Source organism: Dasypus novemcinctus, chromosome 9, assembly GCF_030445035.2.
Source record: "Dasypus novemcinctus isolate mDasNov1 chromosome 9, mDasNov1.1.hap2, whole genome shotgun sequence".
Classification (NCBI taxonomy): domain Eukaryota; kingdom Metazoa; phylum Chordata; class Mammalia; order Cingulata; family Dasypodidae; genus Dasypus; species Dasypus novemcinctus.
Genome location: NC_080681.1, coordinates 91,654,900 through 91,680,203, shown reverse-complemented (window position 1 = coordinate 91,680,203; position 25,304 = coordinate 91,654,900). Strand labels below are relative to the sequence as shown.

At 42.0% G+C, this 25,304-nt stretch overlaps 1 protein-coding gene across 5 annotated transcripts; it reads left to right on the top strand.

Annotated features, from left to right (window-relative positions):
- The first annotated feature begins 1,124 nt into the window (after positions 1–1,124).
- On the top strand, positions 1,125–20,352 carry PPIH (peptidylprolyl isomerase H). 5 transcript variants are annotated; one of them, XM_004477410.4, is made up of 10 exons: positions 1,125–1,349; positions 1,700–1,764; positions 2,088–2,111; positions 2,316–2,360; positions 3,365–3,407; positions 8,131–8,223; positions 11,545–11,632; positions 12,107–12,147; positions 12,955–13,044; positions 20,195–20,352. In XM_004477410.4, the coding sequence occupies exons 1-9, from the start codon at positions 1,284–1,286 to the stop codon at positions 13,021–13,023; spliced, it is 534 nt and encodes a 177-aa protein (XP_004477467.1). In that variant the 5' UTR covers positions 1,125–1,283; the 3' UTR covers positions 13,024–13,044; positions 20,195–20,352. The 5 variants fall into 5 exon arrangements, 4 of the variants coding, with proteins under 4 accessions (XP_004477467.1, XP_058159768.1, XP_058159769.1 ...); XR_009187238.2 differs by having other exon boundaries at positions 1,186–1,349; positions 12,955–14,242; positions 15,132–20,352; XM_058303785.2 differs by having other exon boundaries at positions 1,186–1,349; positions 14,361–20,352.
- The last annotated feature ends 4,952 nt before the right edge of the window (positions 20,353–25,304 follow it).

Here is a 25,304-nt window from a genome sequence, read left to right as displayed (position 1 = left end):
GCAAGGAGCGCACCCATAAGGAGAGCCGCCCAGCGCGGAGGGAGCAGCCTGCTGAGGAATGGCGCCGCCCACACTTCCCCTGCCGCTGACAACAGAAGCGGACAAAGAAACAAGATGCAGCAAAAAGACACAGAAAAACAGACAACCGGGGGAGGGGAGGGGAATTAAATAAATAAAAATAAATCTTAAAAACAAAACAAAACAAAACAAAAAAACGACAAAGAAAAAAGGTGTCCCAGACTTGCAGAGAGGCCGCCCAGGCCCACCCCACCCCCACCTCTCCACGTGAAGCACCACACCAAAGAAATGATGCAACAGGGCAGAAAAAAACATTCTATTGTTCTTAATGCTCGCATCAGTGATCTGAAAGAGTGGCCAAGGGTTACTTTAGATTAGGTGCAATGTTCTCTCTCGAGGGTGACATCTGAGCTGAGCCCTGAATTACAGGGGGCACCATCCCAACCCCACCCCATTAAGATCTGGAGTATTTCGGACAGTTAATAGTGCCAAGGCCTTAAGGCCCTAAGACAGTAGCTAACTCAATGATTTCCAGGAAGAGAAAGACCAAACCGTAGTGACTATTGGCGAGTGATACATGGTTGACAGGTGGGTGGCAGACAGATAATCTACCTTTGTAGATAAGGAATTAGACTTTATTCTAAATATGATGGGAAGCCAGGAGTGATTTTTTTAAGAAGAGTTATTCAAAAAGCACTAGTTGCTGTGATGGAAAAAAATTGAAGGGGACAAAAGTAGAAATTCCTGGCAGAAAAGGAACTAGAATTCTAGTGTCTTAACTTCAAAGAAGGGCTGAATTGTTCTAAGCGTTAAGGGTGAACAGACCTGAATCCCTGCCCTTATGAGGTTCAAAGAATAACGGGCAGCGGGAAGAAGCAACTTGTGTGAATGTTGAGGTCTTAGCCGCAAGGGTTGATAAGGACCCTGGAGACTGCCTAGTCCAAACCCCCTTAGCCTCAGCGAGAATAATTTCGTACTGCACTTAGTTCAGCCACGTGAGTCGGACGCCCACAGACCTTCCGCGAAAATAAGAAAAAAGCTGCTGTTTCCTTCACGTAAGATAATAGCTTGAGAAGCTCATAGTTACGGTTTTTTTGCCAGGCGCGGGACCCAGAAGGCGCAGCGCGGGGAGAGGGGGGGCTTCCGGGGGCGGGGCTCGGCCCTGTTGGCCTCTCCCGCGCCTGCGCCGCAGATGCACCCGGCAGGACTGAGATTTAGGTTCTCCTGAACCCCGCGTTTTCCGCTTCTGCTTCCGGGTCGAAGCCATGTCGGTGGCAAATTCAAGCCCTGTCAACCCCGTGGTGTTCTTTGATGTCAGCATTGGCGGCCAGGTGAGATCCAGGTGGCCACCCAGTCCTGCACCAAGGGGAACTGCTCGGGGCCAGGCAGACAGAACTCACCAAGCCAGGGCTAGCGGACTCGGGAAGCCAGAAAGCGAAATAGGACCAAAACCTACCGACCTACTGGCGCGGGGAAGGAGGAGGAGGACTCGCGGATCCTAGCCCTCTGCTTGGGGAGGGCCTGCGCGCAATGGAAGATTGGGTTGTCGAGGCGGTGAGGGGAACCCGAGCGGCATCCTGGAGGATAGGGTGGAGACGTGGGCCAGCACTTCATGCTCCTTGCTCCGTGAGGCTTTCGCGGTCTTGAGCTGGGCCTTCTGTCCATCTCCCTCCGGTTGCAGGAAGTTGGCCGCATGAAGATCGAGCTCTTTGCCGATGTTGTGCCCAAGACGGCCGAGAACTTCAGGTAAGGAGATGCTCCACCTCTATGGATTACCCCAACCGGAAGACCGGCCCAAGTCAGTCTGCCTCTGTCTGTCCACTTACTGGCCTGGAGAGATCTGATTTCCCTGATTATCGCTCTGATTGAATAGTTACTGTTTTGATTGTTCCCATGTCAATTTATGTTGTTAGTCTGTATGCCTCGGTGTCTGTACCTCTGGCGATGCTTGCTGGCTCTAGGGAAGCTGGCTCCAAATGTCTGTGCCCACCTCCCACCCCCGAAATTGGGGGCTCTCACGGTGTATGAAGATGTGATGACTGAGTCGTTCGCTCTTTTTTCCCTTTCAGGCAGTTCTGCACGGGAGAATTCAGGTCAGTCTCAGACGTGGTTGATTTTTCTGTCTGCTCCTGAGGGATGTCCGGGAGCTGCGATGAGGGTCTTTGGGAATCAGTTCATTTGCACTCATCTCTTTTATTGATCGTCTTTGGGAGAGTCCTTTTGATGGAGTGTGTGGTAAACTAGAAAGGCCTTTGATTGCCTTTTATCATTCCAAATCTATTTCTTTTTGATTATAGAAAAGATGGGGTTCCAATAGGCTACAAAGGAAGCACCTTTCACAGGTAAGTCTTTTGGCAAGCTGTCTTGGGGGCTTTAAGAATTACTTCCTTGGGGAATTAGACTGTAACAGCAAAGGAAAATAAAATAAGAAGCTAATTCTTAGATCTTGAGAAGAAATGTTTTTATGGACTCAGCAACTGACTTGAAGAATAAAGTATTCTAACTTTACTTATACTCCCCCACTAATTATTGTTAGCTATTTAAAACAGAACATAACTACCTATAATTCCAATATTCTGGGTTTTTTTTCATGTCCTTTTTGGTGTTGATGAAGATTTTAAAAATTCAACATTATATCCTGCTAGTTGACATTTATAACTAGCTCTTTAAAATGACCAATATATGGCTATCCTAGGATAATCACATTCCCTGAAAGTAGTGTGTGGCAACAACACTCAGGTATCTTTGTTTCAATTTAGAATTGCCTCAAAGGTCTCATTGTGATTAGTAATTATAATAGGACATCTCGGGCACTTTAGAGCCGTGGTCTAAATCCTCACAACACTGCTGTGAGGTGGTAGGTATTATTATCTATATTCTACAGATGAGGAAACTGAGGCTAAGAAAGGTTAAGGATCCTGCCTAGGGATAGTATCTAACATTTATTAAGCCCTTATATTTTTATTAGACCATGAGTTAGCATTTAACATATATTTACTATTGTTCTTTTCTCCATAATTTACATCAAACCTTTCACCTGCCTTTTGCTTTGGTGAATATTTTCGTGGTTTTTCCTGCAGGGTTTTAGTCCCTTACTATTCAGGAACCAAATGATACATTTAAGTCAACTCTAAGATGTCCTTATATATAATTAAACCCCTTTTTGGTTTTTTTTGGCTAATAACTCTTTCAGCTCACTCACTCCATGAGAGAATAATCATTTTTGTGAACCACAGTGATAAATACTGTATTTGGAAATCAATATTAATCTAATACTATAATGATAAAACCAATGTTTCTAAACAATAGAATCTTCTCTCAGAATCCTTTATTCTCCTTGTTTCAGGGTCATAAAGGATTTTATGATTCAGGGTGGAGATTTCGTTAATGTAAGTATTGTTCCTTTCCTGTGAAAGACCTATGGGTTTATTTTTTTGTTGCTGCTGCTGTTCTTACTACAGGGATACAGTCTTAAGGCTTGAAAACAATAGCCAAGTTTATTGGGAGATAGTGATGGGGATATCATTTTGGGTTTCTGGTCACTATTGCTAGATGACGGACATCAGCACTTCAATTGAATCACTAAATTCCATGGTCCAGACCTCTGCCTTGGTAGTGTAAAACTGGGAAAATTTCACAAAAAATTCTAGAGTTTTGTTTTCTCTTTAAAAAATGGAAGATGGGAGTATACAAGGCCTGCATTTCCCATGTAGCTGCAATTGATGGAATCAAGTAACTGCTCCTTTTAGATAGTGTCCTTGACCTCTGACCCCAATGCCCACAACCTGCCTCCCTTATTCCACCTGTCTCCCTTATTCATGTTGCCTGCTCCTATAGGCATTTATGTTTATAACTTGTGGCCACAATTGGTGGTAGTGGGGTAATAGTATTTTTTGTTTTTGTTAGCTGGTATGAAGGGCTGAGAACCTATTCTCCGCCTTCTTTTTTTTCTCTCCATAGACTCCTGTGTTGCCAGATTGTCTTAGCAGGGACAGGGCCAACTTCTTACTGGTCTTTGGCTCAGGCATATCTGATCACTTGCTGAAAGCCCCAGGGTTAGACAATAGTCCATCTGCCAGAAGGCTGAGTATTAGAGGGAAACAGTTTGCCTAGAACCATCCTTAGGTGAGAAAAAATCAGAATGACCAAGAGTGAAAAGGATTTGAGACCTAAAGCTGGACCAAGAATGTATTTTTTGTTTGTTCATTTGAATAAAATTTGTTTAGGATTTAAACAATCTCCCTCATTGTCACCTCTCAGGGAATATAGATATTTTGGTTTACAACTGTCAATCTTAACTTTGCATATGTATATATAATTTTAACAGTTAAGATGTACATGTGTTTTAATTTGTACTTAATAATTGCCCACGGCAAACAGATGTGGCTCAAGCTTTTGAGCACCTGCTTCCCACATGGGGGGTCCTAGGTTCAGTTCCTGGTGCCTCCTAAGGAAAAACAGGAACAAACAATAAGCAAAAACAAACGTAAAAACCAACTCAGGGGAGTCAATGTGGCTCAGTGGTAGAGCACCGGCTTCCCACATAGGAGATCCTGGGTTCATTCCCCAGCCCCAGTACCTCAAAAAAATAATAATAATTGCCCACATTTTCTCATCATTAAGTCTTCTTTTAAACTGTGTTTTCTAATAGCTGCTGTATTAGTCAGCCAAAGGCATGCTGATGGAAAACACCAGAAATCTGTTGGGCATTATAAAGGATATTTATTTGGGGTAGGAACTTACAGTTACTTCCCTCACAAAGTTTATTTCCACATGTTGGAGCAAGATGGCTGCTGACATCTGTGAGGGTTCAGGCTTTCTGGGTTCATCTGGGCTCAGCTCCTGTTTCCTCCACAAGGTCAGCAAGAGAGTGTGAGGCTCTCTAGGCTTTGCCTTTCTCCACAAGGTCAACTGTAGACTATCAGGCAAATGGCTCTGTCTCTTTCCCCGGGGCTCCAGCTTAAGAATTCAGCATCAAACTCCAACATCCAAATTCCAACATCAGAAACCTGCAACTCTGTCCTTTGCCATGCCTTTTATCTTTGAATCCCCACCCACCAAGGGGTGGAGACTCAATGCCCTAATGATGTGGCCCAATTAAAGCCTTAATCATAACTCAGTCAGGCCCAGGTACAGATCAGATTACAAACATAATCCAATATCTGTTTTTGGAATTCATAACCATATCAAACTGCTACAGCTGCCTAATATTCTAGTATGATAGTTTATTTAAATAGTCCATTCTTGTTGAAGATTTAAATTGCTTTCTCCTGTTTCTTCTGAATAACTAATTTTGTTGTTTTCCCTAATCTGGCCTCCGGAGAGCTGTAGATAGTATGATTATAGAGCATGGAGTGGTTAACTGATCTAGGTTCCTTGGGAAATTGAAAATGAGCTTGTTTTCTCTCTTCCTTATACACATATGTATGTGGACTTAGTTAAAGATAATAATAGCTCATATTTACAAAGTGTCATATCATCTGTAGTGCTTTTCACACACACTATCTAATTGGCTTCTCATGACAACTCTGTCGAGTATGTGGTAGCCTTACTTGATAGATAAGGAAACTTAGGCAGAGATAGGAAGTGACTTTCCAGCTCATGAGTGATAATCTGGAACTCATCCAGTTCTTCCCATTATACAGAGCTTGGTTTTATTTGATAATTTTTAGCCAATAAAGGTTTGAATTTAGACAGTTATACTCTTTCCTCCATAGCCTATAAGAACCTCCTTCCGAACAAAGAACTCTTGATTCTGTACTGGGTCTGTGTATTCCCTTTCTACCATGCACCCCATACTCCTTCTCTTTACTAACTGGCAGGAAAAATTGTTTTTTGCTATCCTTCAGTATTACTTTTAAACCCCAAGGATTCTATGAAATCAGGACATGAGTTCCCAATCCAGAGAAAGGCTGAAGTATAGTGGTAAAAGCATGGGGTTTAGAACAAGAATCATCTACCACTTCATGAATTAATGTTTTCACATTTATTTATTCATCTAGTCCAGGGATCAGCAAACTTTTTCTGTAAAGTGCCATTTAGTAAATATTTTAGGCTTTGTGAGCTATGCAGTCTCTGTCTTAACTACTCAACTCTGCCTTTGTAGCCTCAAAGCAACCATAGACAGTCTGTAAATGAATGGGCTTGGCCATATTCCAATGAAACTTGACAAAATCAAGTTGCTGGCCAGATTTCATTGCAGGCCATAGTTTGCCAGCTTCTGATCTAGTCTGTCCCAGGGATGCAGAAAAAAGACATAGCTGCCTCTAAAGAGTTTGCTGTAGTCTAGTGCAGTGATTCTTAACCAGGGCTGAACATCAGAATCAGCTAGGACTTATTCAGTAGGTGTTGGGTTGGGACCCAGCATATATATTTTTTAAAAGCTCTCCAGTTGATTCTGATACATATCCTTGGTTGAGAACTACTTGTCTGTTGGGTAAGACTAATCGCTGAAATGTAATAACTAGTGACTGGCTGCAACTACTTCTGTTTAAATAATTCATACCATTATTTCATTGAATCTTGAAAACAAATATTGTAGGTATAACGGTATACCTGTTTTTCAAACACGAAAACATAGGCACAAGAGGAAAAATAACTTGATCAAACTGATGCAGTTTTTAAGTGGTAGAGCCAGAATTCAGATTTCATAGCCCATGTCTTATACTCTGCTGCCTTTCAGCATATATAATTATAATACAATAAATAAAAGATGTATAGTAAGCATATCGGGTATTAAGAGAGAAAGGGACCTAACCCTGGGTGGGAGCCAGAGAAGGTCCTCAATTCCCATGGGATTTCACAATGTGAAGGGGAAGGATAGGTGTTCAGGGCAGAGGACAAAGCCTGGACAAAAGGCACAGAGGCATGGAAGAACATGGCATTCAAGGAACTGCAAATATGACCTTGGTCAAGTTGCTTCATTACCCTGACTTTTTTTGCTCACCTGAAAGTAAGGATGAAAATTAGGTTTATTTCATAGGGTTGTTGGAAGAGCAAAGAGATAATGTAAGTAAAGCTAGTTTATGCAGAAATTGGGAATTTATGATAAGGCTAAAGAGATGTTTCCTGAAATTCAAAAGAAGAAATAGAACTAGGAACTAGAAAGTCACAAAGAACCAAGGCAGTCCTTTTTTCTCTTTCTACATATCTGCTGTTCTTTCTGTTCTCTGATCTACTTTGCAGAAGATAGTCATCGCTGACTTCCAGGTTTACATGTTACAAGTTCAACCCAAAGGAGAACATCTATTCCACTTTCAGATTCCCAGAGAAGGAACTCTAGTTAGCTCATCCTGAGTTAGCTATCTTCCTCTGAACCGGGAGGGTGGTTTTATGTTGTACAGACTAGACTGCCAAGTGCCCATGTAGAAGTTTGGGGAGTAGGGTGGTAGTTAAGTGGGTAGTTTTATACGGCTATAGGCATGAGAATCTTTGGGAGTGGTTAGATTATATATGTGATCAGAATCAGTTAGGACTCATTCAGTAGGTGTATATATATATAATTTCATTTCCATTTACTTTATTACTTTTATTGTGGTGTCATATGCACAACATAACATTTTAGCCACTTTCAAGCATACACTTCAGTGGTGTTAATTACATTCACAATGTTGTGCTATCATCACCACCATCTATTACCAAAACTTTTCCATCATGCCAAGTTGAAACTCTACCCATTAAGCTTGAACTCCCCATTCCCCACCCCACCCCTGCCCCTGGCACCCTCTAATCTTTTGTCTAAATGAATTTGCATATTCTGGTTATTTCATATCAGTGAGCTTACACAATATTTGTATTTTTTGAGGACCCAGCATATATATTTTTGAAATATATATTTTGTCCCTTACTTGCCTGTGTCTCAGCCTATCTTTTGGTAGGCCCAGCCGTAACCTCTTTTACCCCATCTGTGAGGTGCCCTAGCCATAGCTTGTAATTTTGGGTGGAACTTGGCTTTGATTATAGGATAGAGTCAAGGAGGTATGGCTCTAAGGTAGCAAAAAAGGTTGGGAGTAAGCGTGAAAGAAACTAAGCATTAGGTGCAGCAGCATTCTTCATCCAGGCTCCAGGGGCCCAACATGCCAAGTCATTAACATTTGCCATCTCTCTGCTTAGGGTGATGGTACTGGAGTTGCCAGTATTTACCGAGGGCCATTTGCAGATGAAAATTTTAAACTTCGACATTCAGCTCCAGGCCTACTTTCCATGGTAAGTGAGAGCCAACTCAAGGTTTTGAGTTAAATTTATAGCAACCTGGTTTTCGGGCCTCTTATGAGGCCCAAAGCTTTCTTTTGAGATGGAAGCCATGCTTTTCTTCTCTTGCTTGGTCTAAGGCACCTTTACCACCTCTACTGCCTTCTTTAGTCTGGGTCAAAATTTAACTCTGAAGTGATATGTGCTTTTCCTACCTTTTTTGAGGCAGCACATGTGGCTGGGCATTAAGCCTTTCTGCCCCGAATCTAACCACTTTTGCTTTCAGGACCTCAGTGTTCATTTACGAATCATGCTGCTCACTGCTGCTCACTTACAGCACCCCTTCCTTCATACTGCCTACTCACTGGTCACCCCTTTTTGCTCATTCACCTCTCCTTGCTCACCACTCTTACTCTCATCTGGCACCCCCAGTTTCACAGTTCCTGCTGCCCTTTTCACTTACACCCCTCATTTACCCTCTCTCTGTTCACTCCTTTCATGCTCATCCCCCCTTCACTTTCCTTTATTCACCCTTTACTCTTCATTTTCCCTTCTCCCGTGCTTCTCTCTCACCTTCCAGCCCTCTCATCTCTGTACTTTCACCCATTTCTCTCTGTTAGAACCCCAGCTTTCCTTTCCCTAGCTCCATTATTTGCATGTAACTGTCTGTCCACTCATCCATTCAGGAATTCATCAAGTAAAGATTTACTGACATTACTCTGTCAACAAAGAATATAGACATGATCCCTGCCCTCATGACACTTCACATTTAATAGGAAAATCACACATACAAAAGGACAATTCCAATACACTGTAATATGTGCCATCCATGTATTAAGGTAAGGACATCTTAGGATATATAAAAAGTACTGTAGAACCCAAAGGAATAAGAATAATTGCTGCTAGGATTCGGGGAGGGTTTCACAGAGGAGGTGACATTTGAGTTATTAAAGGAGTTCTATGCTAGATAGAATAGGAAGAAATTTCAATTCAAGCAAATGGCCTATACAAGACCTATGATCATAATGGGTGGCATAATAAGAAACAAAATGGGACTCAGATGATGAGAACATAGGATATGAATGAGACCAGGAGAAAACTGGAGAAGCAGGTGGGTCCAGTTCCTAAGCATTTAAATGCCAGGATTAGGATATGTGGACTTTTGTTCATATGTCATGAAGAGCCATACAATTTTTTAAACAGGGTTGATCAACTTTGTGTTCTAGAACAAAGACTGTGACTGCAGTGTAAGTGGCAGCTGGGAATGGAGTGGCTAGGGAAAGGAAAACAGTTAGAAGGCTACCATAATAACTGGGTGAGACTAGCACAGCAAATAGTTTGCAGGTCCTTTTTAGGAATGCAAGTCTGGGTAAACACTAGTAAAGGATGCAGAAGCAGCTTAGGTGGACTCCATACTTTTGCTGTGAAGATTAAAAGCCTCCTATGTGCACCCCTATGTGAGTGTCTGTGGAAGAGTCGGAAAAATGGAAGGAAACCTGGTCTCTGTTCCCTTGAGGATGACACAGGTTGAGTTTTGCTGTTACATATTTTGTATTATAATTGTTTTGCTTCTATCCTCCAACAAAATCATTATTTCCTCAAGGGCAAGGATGGGTCTCATTCACCTACAGGCCTTGCTTCCTAACACAGAAAGGCTGCAGAGCCAATGCTGATGCATCACTGAATGATAATCAGAATAATGGCTAAAAGTTATTGAGCACTTAGTCGAGAAGTCCTTTCCATGCATTGATTCATTTTAATCCTCTCAACCTCCTTTTGAGCTAGGTGCAAATGAAGACACCGAGGCATCGAGAGGTTATATAATTAACCTAAGGTCACTCAGACAGTCATGGGGTCTGAACTAGGCCATCTGACACTGAAGCGTATTCTCTTAACCAATAAGCTATACTACCTGGAAGAATGAATAAATGAGTGTCTATGGGCAAAGGTGTCCCTGAGCTATAAAAACACATTGTCCTATGTTTTTGTGCCTGCTTTCTAATACATGTTTATACATTGGGGGAAAAAAGGGGGGTGGGGGGGAATGAATTGGGCACCTGGGAATTCTCTCCCTCCATTCCAGAGTGTGGACCTAACCTAACAGGTTCAGGCAGTCCCTTATTTTTACAGGTGAAATGTTCTTGAATATATGCACAAAATCCATAAATAGCTTCATATACATGGGCAGTTTCTAAAATATATAAAATTCCTGATTAAAACTCACCCTAGACAATTTATTTAATGTATTTTCAGTATTTCGTATACTTTTTTTTACTTCATATTTGAACACAGAATCAATTTGAAATCATTAAGCATCTGATTAAAGCTAGTGATCTAGCTAATTAATTTCCAGTTTTGTCTCAGTGGTATTAATTTTATGAGAACTGTGCTTCCAATTAGTAATAGTATTTTCAATTTTCCATTTTCTATTCATTTTTTCCAAAATAGGGGAAGTAAATAATAAAATATTCACATAATTACACAGGCACCTTTGTAAGGCAATGTAACTAAAACTGAATGTGGGTTTGCTGATATATGAAATTCTGAATTTAGCATATTAAAAGCAGTTTAGGGCTTTCAGTATACAATGTACAAAAGGGTACCTCATATGAAAGTCAAATGTCCCTTTACAAAGCACCACTCTGCATTATAATTTTAGTTTGTTCTTTTATCATGCATTATTAACTATGATATAAGAACAATTTTGAAGGAGAAAAAGAGAAGGGTTGGGGCTAGAGATGTTCAGAGTCTCAATTTTAAAAAGTTTTTTTTCTCATAAAATTCAATAATAAAGGGTTTTGTGTATAGCTGTAAACATGTATAACTGTAAAATCTGAACACCAATGATTGGATGTGGTTTCTTTTCTAACAAGGCAGCTTCCTGAACCTCCTTTAAGTTTTTTATTACCATTGCTGTGATAGAGAACAAAGCAATTCAGACAAAACAGCTTTATTGCATTGGCACTAGTCGTTTCCTATCTGTTAGCTATTTTGCGATTGCAATCCAATTATAGCCAGTACTAAAGTAAATTTAAAAAAATCATGTTCCATAAATAATTGTTCCCATTACATCTAATTCCTATTATAAAAGTTCATGCTGTTGGAGAAATGTCTATTTATCTAAAGGATCTTACTCTTTGAGGGCAGGGATTTTGTGTCTTGTTCATTTCTGCATCTTTGGGTTGGAGGTCAGGGCTTGGTTCATAATAGGTGCTCAGTGAAGGTTTACTAAAAGAAAGCAGGGAGAAATTAGAGCTTCAGACTCTTTTGGAAATCATGCCCTTTGACTAGCATGGCCAGGAAAACTCACTGCAAGTTATATTTGGTTTCTGTCAGGCAAACAGTGGTCCCAGTACAAATGGCTGCCAGTTCTTTATCACCTGCTCTAAATGTGATTGGCTGGATGGAAAACACGTAGTGTTTGGTGAGTCCTCCTGTCCCATTGTCCAGGCCCCATTCACATAGGGCTTCCAGAGGAGCCAGTTCTGAATTCTCATACCAAAAAAACCAGTTGATATAACTGCTGTGGATGGTGATGGGAAGATGGGGAGGACATGTGGTTAGAGAACTAGAGGGAAGGACAAAGGGACCATCCAATGTAGTATGAATCACTTGGGTGATATATGTCTGGGGGCAGTGGGAGGAACCTAGATGCTATCATTAAAGAAATGAAGCAGCATGGTACAGTAGAGATTGGAATCACTCAGACCTGGTATAGAACCCTAATTCTTCAACTTACTACCTGTGACCTTGGGCAAATTATTATACTTCCACTGAATCTCAATTTCCTGAAGTTGGTAAGAGAGTCAAATGAGAAAATGGCTAAAAATGAGCATTGAAAGCTAGGAAATGTTATGCAAATTAGAAGAATAAAGTCCAGCTCATATTCTTCCTGCAGGAAAAATCATTGATGGACTTCTAGTGATGAGAAAGATTGAGGTGAGTCCTGTTTTGATTTCCTTTTTCTTGGCCCCTCTATCCTGGTACTACCTGAATATTGTAAAGGAGTTAAAGAAGGGTGAATGGACTCCAGCTTGTTAGGCCTAGTCTTCATTGCCTCTGGTTACATGGATTCTCCGGGGGAGAGACCATATGCCTCTCAGGTTTTCTTGGCCCTGTAAGTTAACCTCTCTAGCCCACACTGAGGTCTGTCCTCTGACGGCCCCTTCACCTACTTGCTCAAATCCTGTTCCTCAGCATTGCATTCAAGATCCTTCATGATCTGGTCCTTGCCTACCTCTCCATGGCCCCTACTGCTGCCACTGCCTCCTCCGTGTTCCAGTCACATCCAACTACCAGCTCTTGGTCATACATGTCCCTGCCTCTTTTCTCTTTCCTGCTCCTGCGCCTTTCTTCATGCTATTTCCTGTCCCTGGACTGCTCTTCTCTTCCCTTTTCCTCCTCTTGAGTTCCCATTCATCCTTCTAGGCCCAATCAAATGTCACCTCTTCTGTGGATTCTTCCCTAAACTATTTAAGTAGCAATTTAGTTGTTCCCTCTGCCCTTCATTCAACTTTCTCTCAGAATTTATTACATTGTTAAGTGTTGTAGGCTTGATATTTTTTAAAGGTTTTACGTTTTCTCTTTGATCTTTGTTAAATGCTCTACAGGTCTGCCAAGACATGGACTGTCATCAATGTCTGAGTCCTTAGTACTTAGCACAGGGGCTGGCATTTTAAAAAACAAAAGTTTGGTGAATGAATATGTGTCTGAGTGGATGAATCTCCACTGTGCTTTCTTTCCTAGAATGTTCCCACAGGCCCCAACAATAAGCCTAAGCTTCCTGTGGTGATCTCACAATGTGGGGAGATGTAGTACAGATCAAGGCTGAATTAGGTAAGTGGACCTCTCTTCTTGTTTAGGAGTCGAACCCCAGAGAAGTTAGTCTGGCCTGGTAGATAGAACTTTAGACTTGAAGACATGGGGTTGAGCTCATTTTCTCTCTGTGTGACCTTGCAGAAGTTTCCTCATCTCTTAAATGGAGATATAACCTATCTCCTAGGACCGTTTTAAGAATCAAAAGAGAAACCAGTATGACAGCACATTATTTTTCTACCACTTAGTAACTTACAAACCATCAACCAAAAAAACCACTCAGGCAGATCTGACAGCACTCTCAGACTAGAGTTCCATTCAGTAGTCCCACTAGTCCAGCTGGTAGTTCCAGCCCTGGCTGGCTTCCTGCTGGAACTATTCTGGATGTTAGTAGAGAAACACACCTTTCATGCCTCCTGTCAGAACTGATGCTGCAGTTCCAGGCCCTGATTTGTATATGCCAGTTTCATAGGTGAATGCCACACATTTCTCAGCCCATTTGGGCTCACTTCCTAACCATACTTTTATACTTGCCACTGCCTGCTCTGCTACTGGGCATGATGCTAACCATGTGGAGTAGGATGGGGGTGGTACAGAATTGAAAGATGTCTTTACCTTTCAGAAGCTTATGCAAATTAAAACAAGATACCATTTTCGACCTGAACGGCAAAATTATCTGATATTATATTTCATATTGATACACTTACACTGGCATATAATACGGATAATATCAAGTGTTAAATAAGTATAAGAGAAAATAAGTATTCTATCACAAGGTTGATAGGATTATAAACTGGTACTACCCTTTTTACTTTTTACTACCCTTTTGAAATATAAAATGGCAGTATGTATTAAAATGAAAATGCCAGTCAGGTGGAAAATGGTATCTTGTTTTAATTTGCAGTTTCCTGATTTCTAGGGAGGGTAAGCATATTTGTGGATGCTTGTTGACCATGCTGTTCGCATTCTTTGCCCATTCTTCTTTGGAATTGCTTATTTTGTTCTTAGCAATTTGAAGTAGTTGTAGATAATCAACATTAATTATTATTACATTTTGTGTATGTTTTCTCCAAAATATATTTTAAGAAAAATTTGGCAACATGTTGTTTATCTTAACTTTGGTAATACTGTTTGTCAAAAAGAAGTTCTAAATTTTGATGAAGTCAAAATTAACAGTCTTTTTCCTTATGGCTTTTTTTGTCTCATTTTATTTAAAAAGGTCTTTTTTTTTTTTTTTTTTTTTTTTTTTTTTTGGTAAGTACATCTTTGGGCACCTCTGCACCTCATATACATTGGTTCACATCATGGCCCATACTCTCCTCTATTCCATCATGTAGGCCCTGTGAGGATTTACAATGTCCGGTGATTACCTCTGAAGCACCATCCAGGGCAGCTCCATGTCCCGAAGACGCCTCCACCTCTCATCTCTTCCTGCCCTTCCCCATACCCTTTGTCCATTATGTCCACTTTTCCCAATCCAATGCCACCTCTTCTATGTGGACACTGGATTGGTTGTGTCCATTGCACCTTTATGTCAAGAGGAGGCTCAGATTCCACCTGGATGCTGGATGCAATCCTCCCATTTTCAGTTGTAATCACTCTAGGCTCCATGGTGTGGTGGTTGTCCTTCTTCACCTCCATCTTAGCTGAGTGTGGTAAGTCCAATAAATCAGATTGTAGGTGCTGGAGTCTGTTGAGGCTCAGGATCTGGCTATCACATTGTCAGTCCAGAGATTCAAATCTCCTAAATATATCTTAAACCCCAACATTAACTGCACCTCCAGCACATTAGCATGAAAGTCTTATGAAGGGAGATCCCATCTGAGTCCAGATTCATCACACATAAACACCATTTCCAAAGAGGGGCCATCTGCCCTGGTAGTTAACCCCATCGGCCATGACCATAACTCCCATGGGTCTCTTTAGCCCTCAAAGGAACCAATATCTGGGGGTTGTATCTGCTTTATCTGTCTCTCTGACTCTGCTCAGTTGTGCATGAGGGCAAACCTTCTGCCAGCCTCCAGACTCTTTTTTAGAAACTCGTAGCCATATAAACTCATTTCTCCTTTCCATTTCCCCCTTACTTTAGGTCAAACAGCATTAAAAAGGTCTTTACTACCTCAGATCATAATGTCATCTATATTTTTTCTAATATTCCTATAGTTTTATTTTTACACTTTAAAATTATCTAGACTTTTTTCTGTATAAGATATGACTCTGCCTTTCTTCCCAAATGGAAACCCAGCCAAATACCACACCTGTTCAACGACTGTACATACCTCTCTCTGTAACTTTGCATTCACAGCATCTGTCACTTAAAAGCATTTAGCAAAAACTTACTACAAGAATTAATAGAGAGGGAGAATGTCAGGCATTTTAGGTAGGGAACTGGTGTGAACAAATGCTGAGGCAGGAATGTACAAGCGTGTACTGGAAACTGCACGTGGTTCTCTCTCTTATCCAGCCACAGGGTCACCTCTTAGGCCTAAAGTGACACCCTGAGCTCTCCTTTCTGCCAATACTGGAATCCCCTAGGGCTCAACTGCTTTTCCCATTCAGTGGCTTCAGGTCACTCCCTCCCTCTCTGATTCCTTTCTTTGCCGAAACTAAATTTGAGCTCATAGGTCCTTTTCCTTCTAAAGACTGACTACTGGTCACTACCAGAGGACAAGATAATGGAAAGAATAAAGTTTAGAAATCCTTTATGTTTGGAGCTTTTTTCTTTATTTTTCATAGTCCCTTCAGAAAGTTACTAGAAATCCTTGTTGAGGTCCTTACTTCTGAGGGCAGGTTCATCAACCTTCCCATCCTCACCCAGTATTAGCAAAAGTCATGTGAAGCTTTAGTGAAACCAAGTGGAACCAATTCCTCATGGCCATTTTGCATGCCAGAGGCCCTCCAGACCAGAACTGTCCTATATATGGTCCTTTCTGTAATGGTGGAAATATACTATCTCTGTACTCTCCACTATAGTAGCTACTAGCCACATGACAGTGGAGCATTTGCAATGTGACTGGTTTGACAAGGGACTGGATGTTTAATTTAAATAGCCATATATGGCTAGTGGCTACAGTATTGGACAGCAAGCTCTTAATTTAGATACCTCTTCTTTAGTCTCCTAACCCTGAATTGCTCAGAATTGAATCTCTCATCACTAATAGAGACAGAATAATTAAAGTTATTTATTGAATACTTCCTATAAGTAGATTTTAAGCTAAGAACATCACTTTAATCACCTCATTTTATTTTCTCAAAATTCCTGTCATAGGATTTAAAATACTAGGGAATCTAGGTGGCAGTCTTACCTAAAAGTGTACAACAGATGGTTGTGCCACTTCGGGTTTCTGGGTAATGTGATTTGAGAGAAAGTAAGGAAAAGAGGAGATTAATTCCCCAGGGAGCAGGGATATTATCCCTGCCTGTAAAGTTAAAAGCATCTCTTACATGTTCCATATCTCTCAGGTTGTTTGGGATAGAATCATGGTTGACAGCACTATAGATGATGTTTTTAAGTTCCATTGGACAGTATTTCTCACATTTTAATATGCACATGCATCACCAGGGTATGTTCAAATGCCCATTCTGATTCAGTAGGTCTGGGGGTCTGGGTGGGACCTGAGAGTTTGTAGTTCTAACTATTTCCCAGGTCATGATGACTTTGAGTGGCATGGCTATAGAGGAATGGCAGAGTCTGTCTTTTAATTGAGAGTGCACCACATTCCCAATAGAGAAAAGACCTAGGAGATAATCTCTTCTTGGAGGTACTAATCCAGCAGGAATCCTACTATATTCAAATCAATGTATTACTTAATCATATAGTCAAAGCCTTGTGCCCAGGCACTGGGAATATGAGATGAGGAAGATAGAAAAGAGATAGACATGTGAGGTCATTTGATCACCTGTACCTCCTTATGGAGTACTTCCTTCCAGAATTTTTTGTGTTCCATCTTCCTAAGTTCTGACAGGAGTTTTAGTGAAAGTAAAGTTTTCTGTACTGCCCTAGCAATAGAAACCTGGGTTTTATCTCAGTGAGTCCTGGAAAGCTTTTTATGATTAATTTGGTTAGTTATAGCATAAACAAACCTTGACTCCCAGCATTCTCCTGCTGTAGTCTAAACCTGATTCTTCACTGCTTATTATACGCATGGGGTCTGGGAAAACCTCTCTTTTGAAAGCCTGAGAGTCTGTTGGAAAGGGGAATGGCTGTGACCTCTGGCAGCCCTGCCAGTCTGATTTGCTGTCCCTCTCCTTATGATCCCCAAACCTGGCACCAGTACCAAGTGGTAGAGAACTTTCTTCAGTTGTTTTTCAAATTCCCCTAAAAGAAAGAATCATTAGGGATACTTGTTAAACCTATCACTTCCCATGTTTTTCTTCTGGAGAGTCTTAACTGTGTGGGTTTGGGGTAGGGCCCAGGAAGCTAGATGCTTCTTACCAAAGAAGTATGAGAAAGAATGAGAAAAACTGCTACATGTAGTCCTGGGATAAGTATCTTTTAATAGTGGCATCTTGGAAAAATATAACATACAACACATACTTACTTGTACAGACATTTTAGCCTAAAACAAGGCAAATTGAACTTCAAATAGTGATTAGGTTAAAAATTCATTGTACTTGGTGGTAGTTGTACAGGTACTGTTCGGCTGAGGTTCAGGAATTACTGTCCATATTTTGGAATTACCTGCAGATGTGATTTGTTCCTACAGGAGATGATTATGAAAGACATGTTAGTGGCATTTGGGCCACTAGCTTCATTCACTCCACAACTAAGCACTAATTAAGGTAGATCCTGTGCTACGTGTGGGGATACAAATTTGAAAGAACTCAGTGTCAAAGGAAAACTGACAGTATTATAGTACAATAAAGAACTGGGTTGGAGGTTTTAGTACAAGATACAGGAAAGAGTGAGTGCCTAAGTCTGCCTGGGTTGATGGCAAAAGAGATGATGCTTCAGCTGAGTACAAGAAAGAATTCGAATCTGGGAGGGCATTACAGGCAGAGGGAACAGCATATGCAAAGACAAAGGCAGGGAGTATAAGTGAAACTGCAACAAATTCAGTGTGTCCAGAACAGGAGAGTATGAAAAGCAAATGATAAAGAGCTGAGGCTGAAGGGAGGCCTTGTGAGAACTGAAGTGATGCCAGGCTAAGGAGTTAGGATGTTATCCTGAGGGTGGGACATGGGCTTCAGGCAACACATAGTTTTTTTCTTTTTCTGGAGAGTCAGTTATGTTCCTAAGACTCACAAAGGGAATCCTGACCTTCCAAAAAAGAGCCAGGGGAATAGGAGCCACTGAAGGATTTTGAGCAGGAGAGTATGGTGACTGAATTTTCTTATTCAAAAAATGATTCTGGTAGCAGTGTAGAAGATGGGCTGGAAACCATTGAGGAGTCCACTGCTGTAGTTCAGGCAAAAAAAAAAAAAGGTTCTATGTGAAAATAGGTGTCTAGGGATCACCAGATTTGGCAGCAAATATTTGTGTGCCTTTTTGGTGTGTGGCACTGTTTGTTCCTTGCCCCCAAAGTCAAAAGCCCTGACATCTGAAAAGAAAGGGGAGGGGAGAATGTCTGGCTCCATTCCAGTCCAGTCCAATACAGAGGCAAAGCTCACTACATCATCAGGTCTTTGACACATTGCAATACATCCCTTCAACAGGCCTAAGAAAAAGGAAGAGGTAGAACTATCTTGTGTTGATAAGACTGTTAAGGTAAATTAAATGACCAAGTCAAGATGTAGTACAATATGTAAGCATGATACCATTTATTTTGAATACCTATTTCAGAAATTTCTGCAATGATGTATAGAAGACAATGTTTACTTCTACAAAGTGGAGATAGCAAAGAGATAGTCCTGTATATGCTTGAATTTTCTACATTGAGCATGTATCTTATAATGGAAATGCATACTGTATATATGTTGTTTTAATGGATCCTAGTTCCTCTCAGACATTACAAGAAGCATGCCCACAGCTGTGACTAATATCACTTTGTGAATCGTTCCCTGGTCCTTCCACCTCTTCCTCCCAGGTCCAGGCCAAGTCAGTGGTTCCTTCTTGGGTGCTCCCAAAGCACTTGGCTCATCCCTCTATTATAGCATTTAACACATGTATAACAAATGTGTTGGTCTCTTTTCTGCTAGATTAAGAACTCCTTGGGGCAGTGTATTAGTCAGCCAAAGGGGTGCTGATGCAAAATACCAGAAATCTGTTGGCTTTTATAAAGGGTATTTATTTGGGGTAAAACCTTACAATGACAAGGCTCAATGTCCTACTGACATGGCCCAAAGCCTTAATCATAATTTAATCATGTAAGAGTGAAACCTCTGAATCCAATACAATCTAATGTACCCAGAGGAACAGATCAATTTCCAAATATAATCCATTATCTATTTTGGAATTCATAAACAATGTCAAACTGCTACAGGCAGGGACCATGATGACTAGCATAGCGCCTGGCCTATGATGGGGCTTAGACCTCTTAACATCATGCAACTTGTAAAGTGTAATTGCTTTTATACATTTTGCTTAAGGACCCAAAGTTAAACTAATGTCTGAGCCTACAGTATGACACCAGGACAACACTGACCTCTGGAGGAGGGGTGTGGCCATGTTTGGAGAGGGTAGAAGCAGCAGTATCTGAGAGTTATTCTCTCAGTGCTGTTCTCAGTACAAGGCCACAAACTTTGTCTTTACCCCTGCGGCCAAAACCAGCAAGGAAGAAGGGCAGCTCTCTGCTGGAGTTCCACAGAAAGCTATCAAGGTTTGATGAAAAGGACACAGGCTTTGGAGCCAACTAAACCAAAAAGCTCTCCCACTTTCTAGCTCTGTGACATTAATCAAATCATTAAACCCCTTGGAGCGGCTAGTCTGCACCTTTGCATAATTGGAGATAATATAAACTGCATGGAGTTGTGAAGGGTAAGTGATAAATGGGATAATATGCTTAGCCATACATGGTGGTTCCTTTCTTCCTTGGTTCCTGTGTAACATACCTCTCAATTTTGCTATGGGGAACCAAAGGTCTGGTTTATGGCAAGAATCAGGCTGGTCCTGCTCTATTGGGAAAAGAGGATTGGGAGTGTAGAGGATACCTGGGAGCATTATCTCTCTCAAGGAATGTCCCCTCCAGTTCCACTGAACTGCTTACTGACCTCCACATCTCTGCCATTGTAGGCCTCCCTTGAGTAAAATAATCTGGATTGGCCCCTGGTTTTTCCCTGCCTGCTGCTGCCCATTTGATCCAGAGATCTTCAAAGTATCACAGATACAGGACCCAAGATTTTCTGTGTTTAAGTTTTCAAATGTAAATAAAGTTTGTTTTGGTTTTGGTATGTATGTGTATTGTTAAATGGTTGTAATGATGGCTACTTTCTCCTCACTCCTCAGCTCTAGCTGGGAGGACTGTCTTTTTCCCAGAGCCAGCATGAAACAGAGCCAAGCCCTTGCTATGTATAGTTGATGCCTCAAAATTGCAAGCAGTGGTAGTAGTCCCTTTAGGTTAGCTGATATGACAATGCAAAGCCTTAGGGCCTCACAGCAATGTATATTCCAAGGATGTTCCCAATAGGTTCAATTCGGTTAATTCTGGAGCCAGTGGGAAAAGAGTCAGAAAAAGATTCCACTGAGTTTAATGTTCAAGAGGTAAAGATGAAAGTTCTCTGGTTTTCCTCTCACCAAGCATTTTATTTTATTTTATTTTCTTCTTTATTTTCTTTTAAATGTTACATTCAAAAAATATGAGGTCCTCATATACCCCCTACCCCACCCACCCCACCCCTCCCATATCATCTACCATGTCCCATCTACCATGTCTTCTGTCACTGCAGCCCATCCACTGCACTTGGCGAATACATTCTGGAGCACTGCTGCACCACATGGACAGTGATCCACATTGTAGTCCACACTCTCCCCCAGTCTACCCACTGGGCTACAGCAGGACACACAAGGTCCAGCATCTGTCCCTGCAGCACCACCCAGGACAAGTCCAAATCCTGAAAATGCCTCCACACCATATTTTCTTCCGTCTCCCTCCCATCAGCAGCCACCATGGCCACCCTCTCCACATCACTATTACAATATCTTCCCTTACTAATCACAGTAGTTCCCCTGCAAAACACCAGTAAGTCCACTCTAATCCATACTCTATTCCTCCATCCTGTGGACCCTGGGATGGTTATGTCCAGTCCCCCTCTACATCGAGAGGGCCCTTAGGTTCCACATGGATGATGGATGCAATTCTCTTGCTTGCAGCTGTAGATGAAGCATTTTATATATTCTCCTTTTCCACTTTCTTACTCCCATGTTATGGATAGGATGCTACCCTTGACTACTGGCAGGATATTGCATCAACAGGTAACAGGAAGCCAAATTCTGACAGATTAGAATCTAGTTAAAAGTGCCATTTCAGTGTATTTGGAAGACAAGGTGGAATGGTGTGATGTGCCAGGGCCCTATGTTGTAGATATTTAGAACTCTAGCTAAGTAAGCAGGGCCAGAGGACACAGTAGGGAGGAAACTGGTCTAGAAGTAAGATCTTCAAATGACTAGGTGAAATTATTATAAAGAGTTGGGAAGAGGGGTGAGCTGCTATGTTCCTGAGCTGATATTCTTGTGATGGGCTATTCAGTTGAATTCAGTTACACCTGGCACTTGCGTTCTAACCCAGTCTCTGTCCTGGGCACTGGACCAGCAACAATGAGTAAGATGTGGTCCGTGCTTGTGATAGGAGACAGGCAGTTTCAATTCAAGGTGGTGAGCACTAGAATGTGAGCCCTCAAGAGGGCAGGAAATTCTTTCTGTTGACTGCTGTGTCCCCAGCAGCTGGAAGAGGTAAGCATCTGGTATTTGTTACACGAATGAATGAATGATATTGGTATGTATGTACAAGAGACTATGGGAACAGAGTGGAGAGACTGGGGGTGAGCAGAAGAGGTCAAAGACAACTTCTTGGAAGAGAGAAATTTGAGGTAAATATTAATGGATTAGCTGGAAATAGCCAGGAGACGAAGGCGGGGAGATAAAGATACGGAACAAGGTAAAAGTTATTTTGCATAGGAAATTCTTGAGTCCCCTTACCCCTGACATCACTTAAAGTATCACTGAGCTCTCAGAATGGCAGGAGGATCAGCAGAACTCTGGAATGAGGATCTCCCACTTTGGAACAGGAGTTGAATTTCCACATATATTATGTTACCTTCTAATGCTGCAGTACCATCTTTGTAATGCTAGTAGAGTGGTGGCTACAAGGAAAATAGTTTCTTTCTTAAGCAGGTCATCTACACATTGAAGAAGTTGAGTATTAAGAGTGAACCTGTGAAAAAGTAACTGGATAAGTAGTGATACTATAAAGTAACATTTTAGAGACAAATGTTACAGAATTTGTATTTCTGCTTGAGAAGCCATCCCTTGAAAGCCATTACAGAGGTTGCTTACTTATTAAACTTTAATCAAAAGCCATCTGAAGGGAAGCAGATGTGCCTCAAGCAATTGGGCTCCCATCTACCATATGGGAAGTCCAGGGTTCACTTCCCAGGGCCTCCTGGAGAAGGCAAGCTGGCCCATGCAGCGAGCTGCTCTGAGTGGAGAGCTGGTTCATGCAGAGTGCTGGCCTCCACGGAGAGTTGGCGCAGCAAGAGATGCAACAAAAAGAGACCCAGAAAAGAGATGCAGCAGATCAGGGAGTTGAGGTGGTGCAAGAGAATGACTGCCTCTCCTGCAGCAGAAGGGCCCGCTGCAGAAGGTCCCAGGATCGGTTCCCAGGGCCAGAGAAGACACAGAAGAACACACAGTGAATGGACAGAGAGCAGACAGTGAGCACAAAACAATGAGGGGGAGGAAGGGAATATATAAGTAAATCTTAAAAAAAAAAAAAAAGTCATCTGGAGCTGGGATAGATGAATGGCAGCTCTGGAATCCATCCACATTGTTGCTGCAAGCCTTCTTTTTCACTTGTATTACTCGCATAGCTTCACAGGCCACCTTTTTACTACCAATACCACCTTTTCCAAACCATTTTCCACACCATGTCATTTAAAACATTAAGCTATTAAATATCAGGCACTGTGCTAGGTGCTCAGGGAACCCACTGTGTGGAAGGAAAGACGAGCAATACAGAGTGCTAGGACGTGGTCAGTACATAATGCTATAGGAAGGATCACATAGGAGGGATACCTAGAGCCAGGACCTAAAGTATGAAAGTTAACCAAGGGTAAGAAGGGGAAAATGAACAGTGTTATAGGCAGAGGGCATAGCCCAAAGGAAGCAATACCTAAAAGATCACCTGCATGGTTGGGCAAAGAATGAAAGGGTGGACAGGTAAGAATTTAGAGAAGTCTTTCAGAATCCTATAAAACACATTAAAGAATTTGGACTATCCTAAGGGCAATGGGAGTCACTAGAGGTCATTAAGTAAGACTGTCAAGGTCAGATTGGTGTTTTTCAAAAGAGCACTCTGGCTGTTGTGGGGAATGTAAAAATAAGAAAGCAGTGGGAAGACCAAGCTACAACAGTGCTTTAAGCCAAGGGTCAGCAAGTACTGGCAGGCCAGATCTTACACTTATTTTTCTATAGCTTATGAACTAAGAATAAGAAGTTTTTAAATTTTTTTCTTGGAAAGATGAATATTTTGTGAATGTAACAATTATATAAAATTCATATTTTGGTGTCCATAAAATAAAGTTTTATTGGAACACAGCTGCACTTGTTTATGTATTGTCTTTGGCTAATGGTAGAGTTGAGTAGTTGAGGGAGAATCAAATGGCCATAAAGCTTAAGATATTTTCTATCTGGCCCTTAGAGAAAAAGTTTACCTCAGTAACAGACGATGGCCTAAACTATAGTAGTGGCAGGAGAAATGAAAAGACTGGATAGTCGTTTAGAGATTTTTAGGACTGATTCAGGAGGTGCTTTAGGGGGTAGAACTGACCTGCTGAGATATTACTAATGGACTAGCCCCTTTCCCTGCTTCTCTTCTCCATAACCCAGTCTCCACTCAGCAGCCATTTTTAAAAGGCCATGCCCATTCTCAGGCATACGACTCTAAAAGTACTCTTCTCACTACTGCCCTTAGGATAAATTATAAATAAAATATTCCTATTTTGATCTTGCCTACCTCTTATAACCCCATGTCTTCGTTCCAGTCTTACTGAACTACTTTTACTCACACTTGCGGAGACACCATCTCTTCTTGCCTCTGGGTGGGGCTTTGCACAAACCTCCCTGTGCCTGGAAAGTCAGCGTTCCACGGTTTTCTTTCCTCCTCCACTCCCAAAATGCTTTGTGCCTCCACAGCTCTGGAGTAAAACTGGGTGTTCAAATTTCTGCCTCCATCCCCAAACCGAATTCCAGAAGGCAGAAACTGACTCGCTACTATTTCATCCTAGCACATAATAGACGCTTAATAAAGAACGAAAGGAGCTAGAGGACAACGCAACATCAGGTCTCCGCCTCAGTTTTATCGTTTATGAAACGTGGACAGTAATCCCTATTTCGCATGGCTGTTATAAGGATAAAAAGCAAGAAAAGTGCCTCGCTTGTTCAATAAACGTGGGTTGAAATCAATCTGATTTGCGACCAACACAAAAAGATGTGAACACTTAGGGACACATTCCTTATATACCTGGTAAAATGGATCGAAAGGCAGGTCTCCAAGGAGCAAACAGCATCCCGCCCCGCCCGCCCGCCGGATATGCTGAGCACGGACAGTTTGAGAGCCCGCGCGGTCCCTCGAAGGTGACTGCCGCCCAAAGCGGACGCGCTCCACTAACGCATAAAGTCTGTTCCAGAACCCCTCGGCTGTTCCCTTAGTACGCGGCCATTATAGAAATGACTGTTCTATCCCCGCCGTAACACCCTGAGGTCACAGGACAGTATTTGGAGCAGGGAAGGAGGGTGGCCTTCCCTCCACAAGGGGCTAAGGTGTCGTCGGGCCCCCTTCCAAGCGGCAGGTCAAGCCGGGTAATTCCGGACCAGGCGTTTGGCCGTGCCTTTCCTCCTGGCCTGGCACAACCCTGGACGTGAACGCCCGCCCGAGCAACCGCCTCGTGAAAGTCACATTCTCTCTGCCCGCCCTCTCGGTTCTCTATGGTTCTCGTGGTGACTCTACCCTAATTCTAGTTCCGGTTTCTATGGCGGCGGCGGAGGCAGGAACGTTTGTAGGTCCTCCGAATTAGCCGCCTAAGAGCCAATAAGAATGGAGGAGTGATAAAGTGTTAGCCAATAGGAACTAGGAGTTGGGGTCAGGTGGTGGGATTGACAGTACTGCTGACCAGTAAACGTCGCTTAG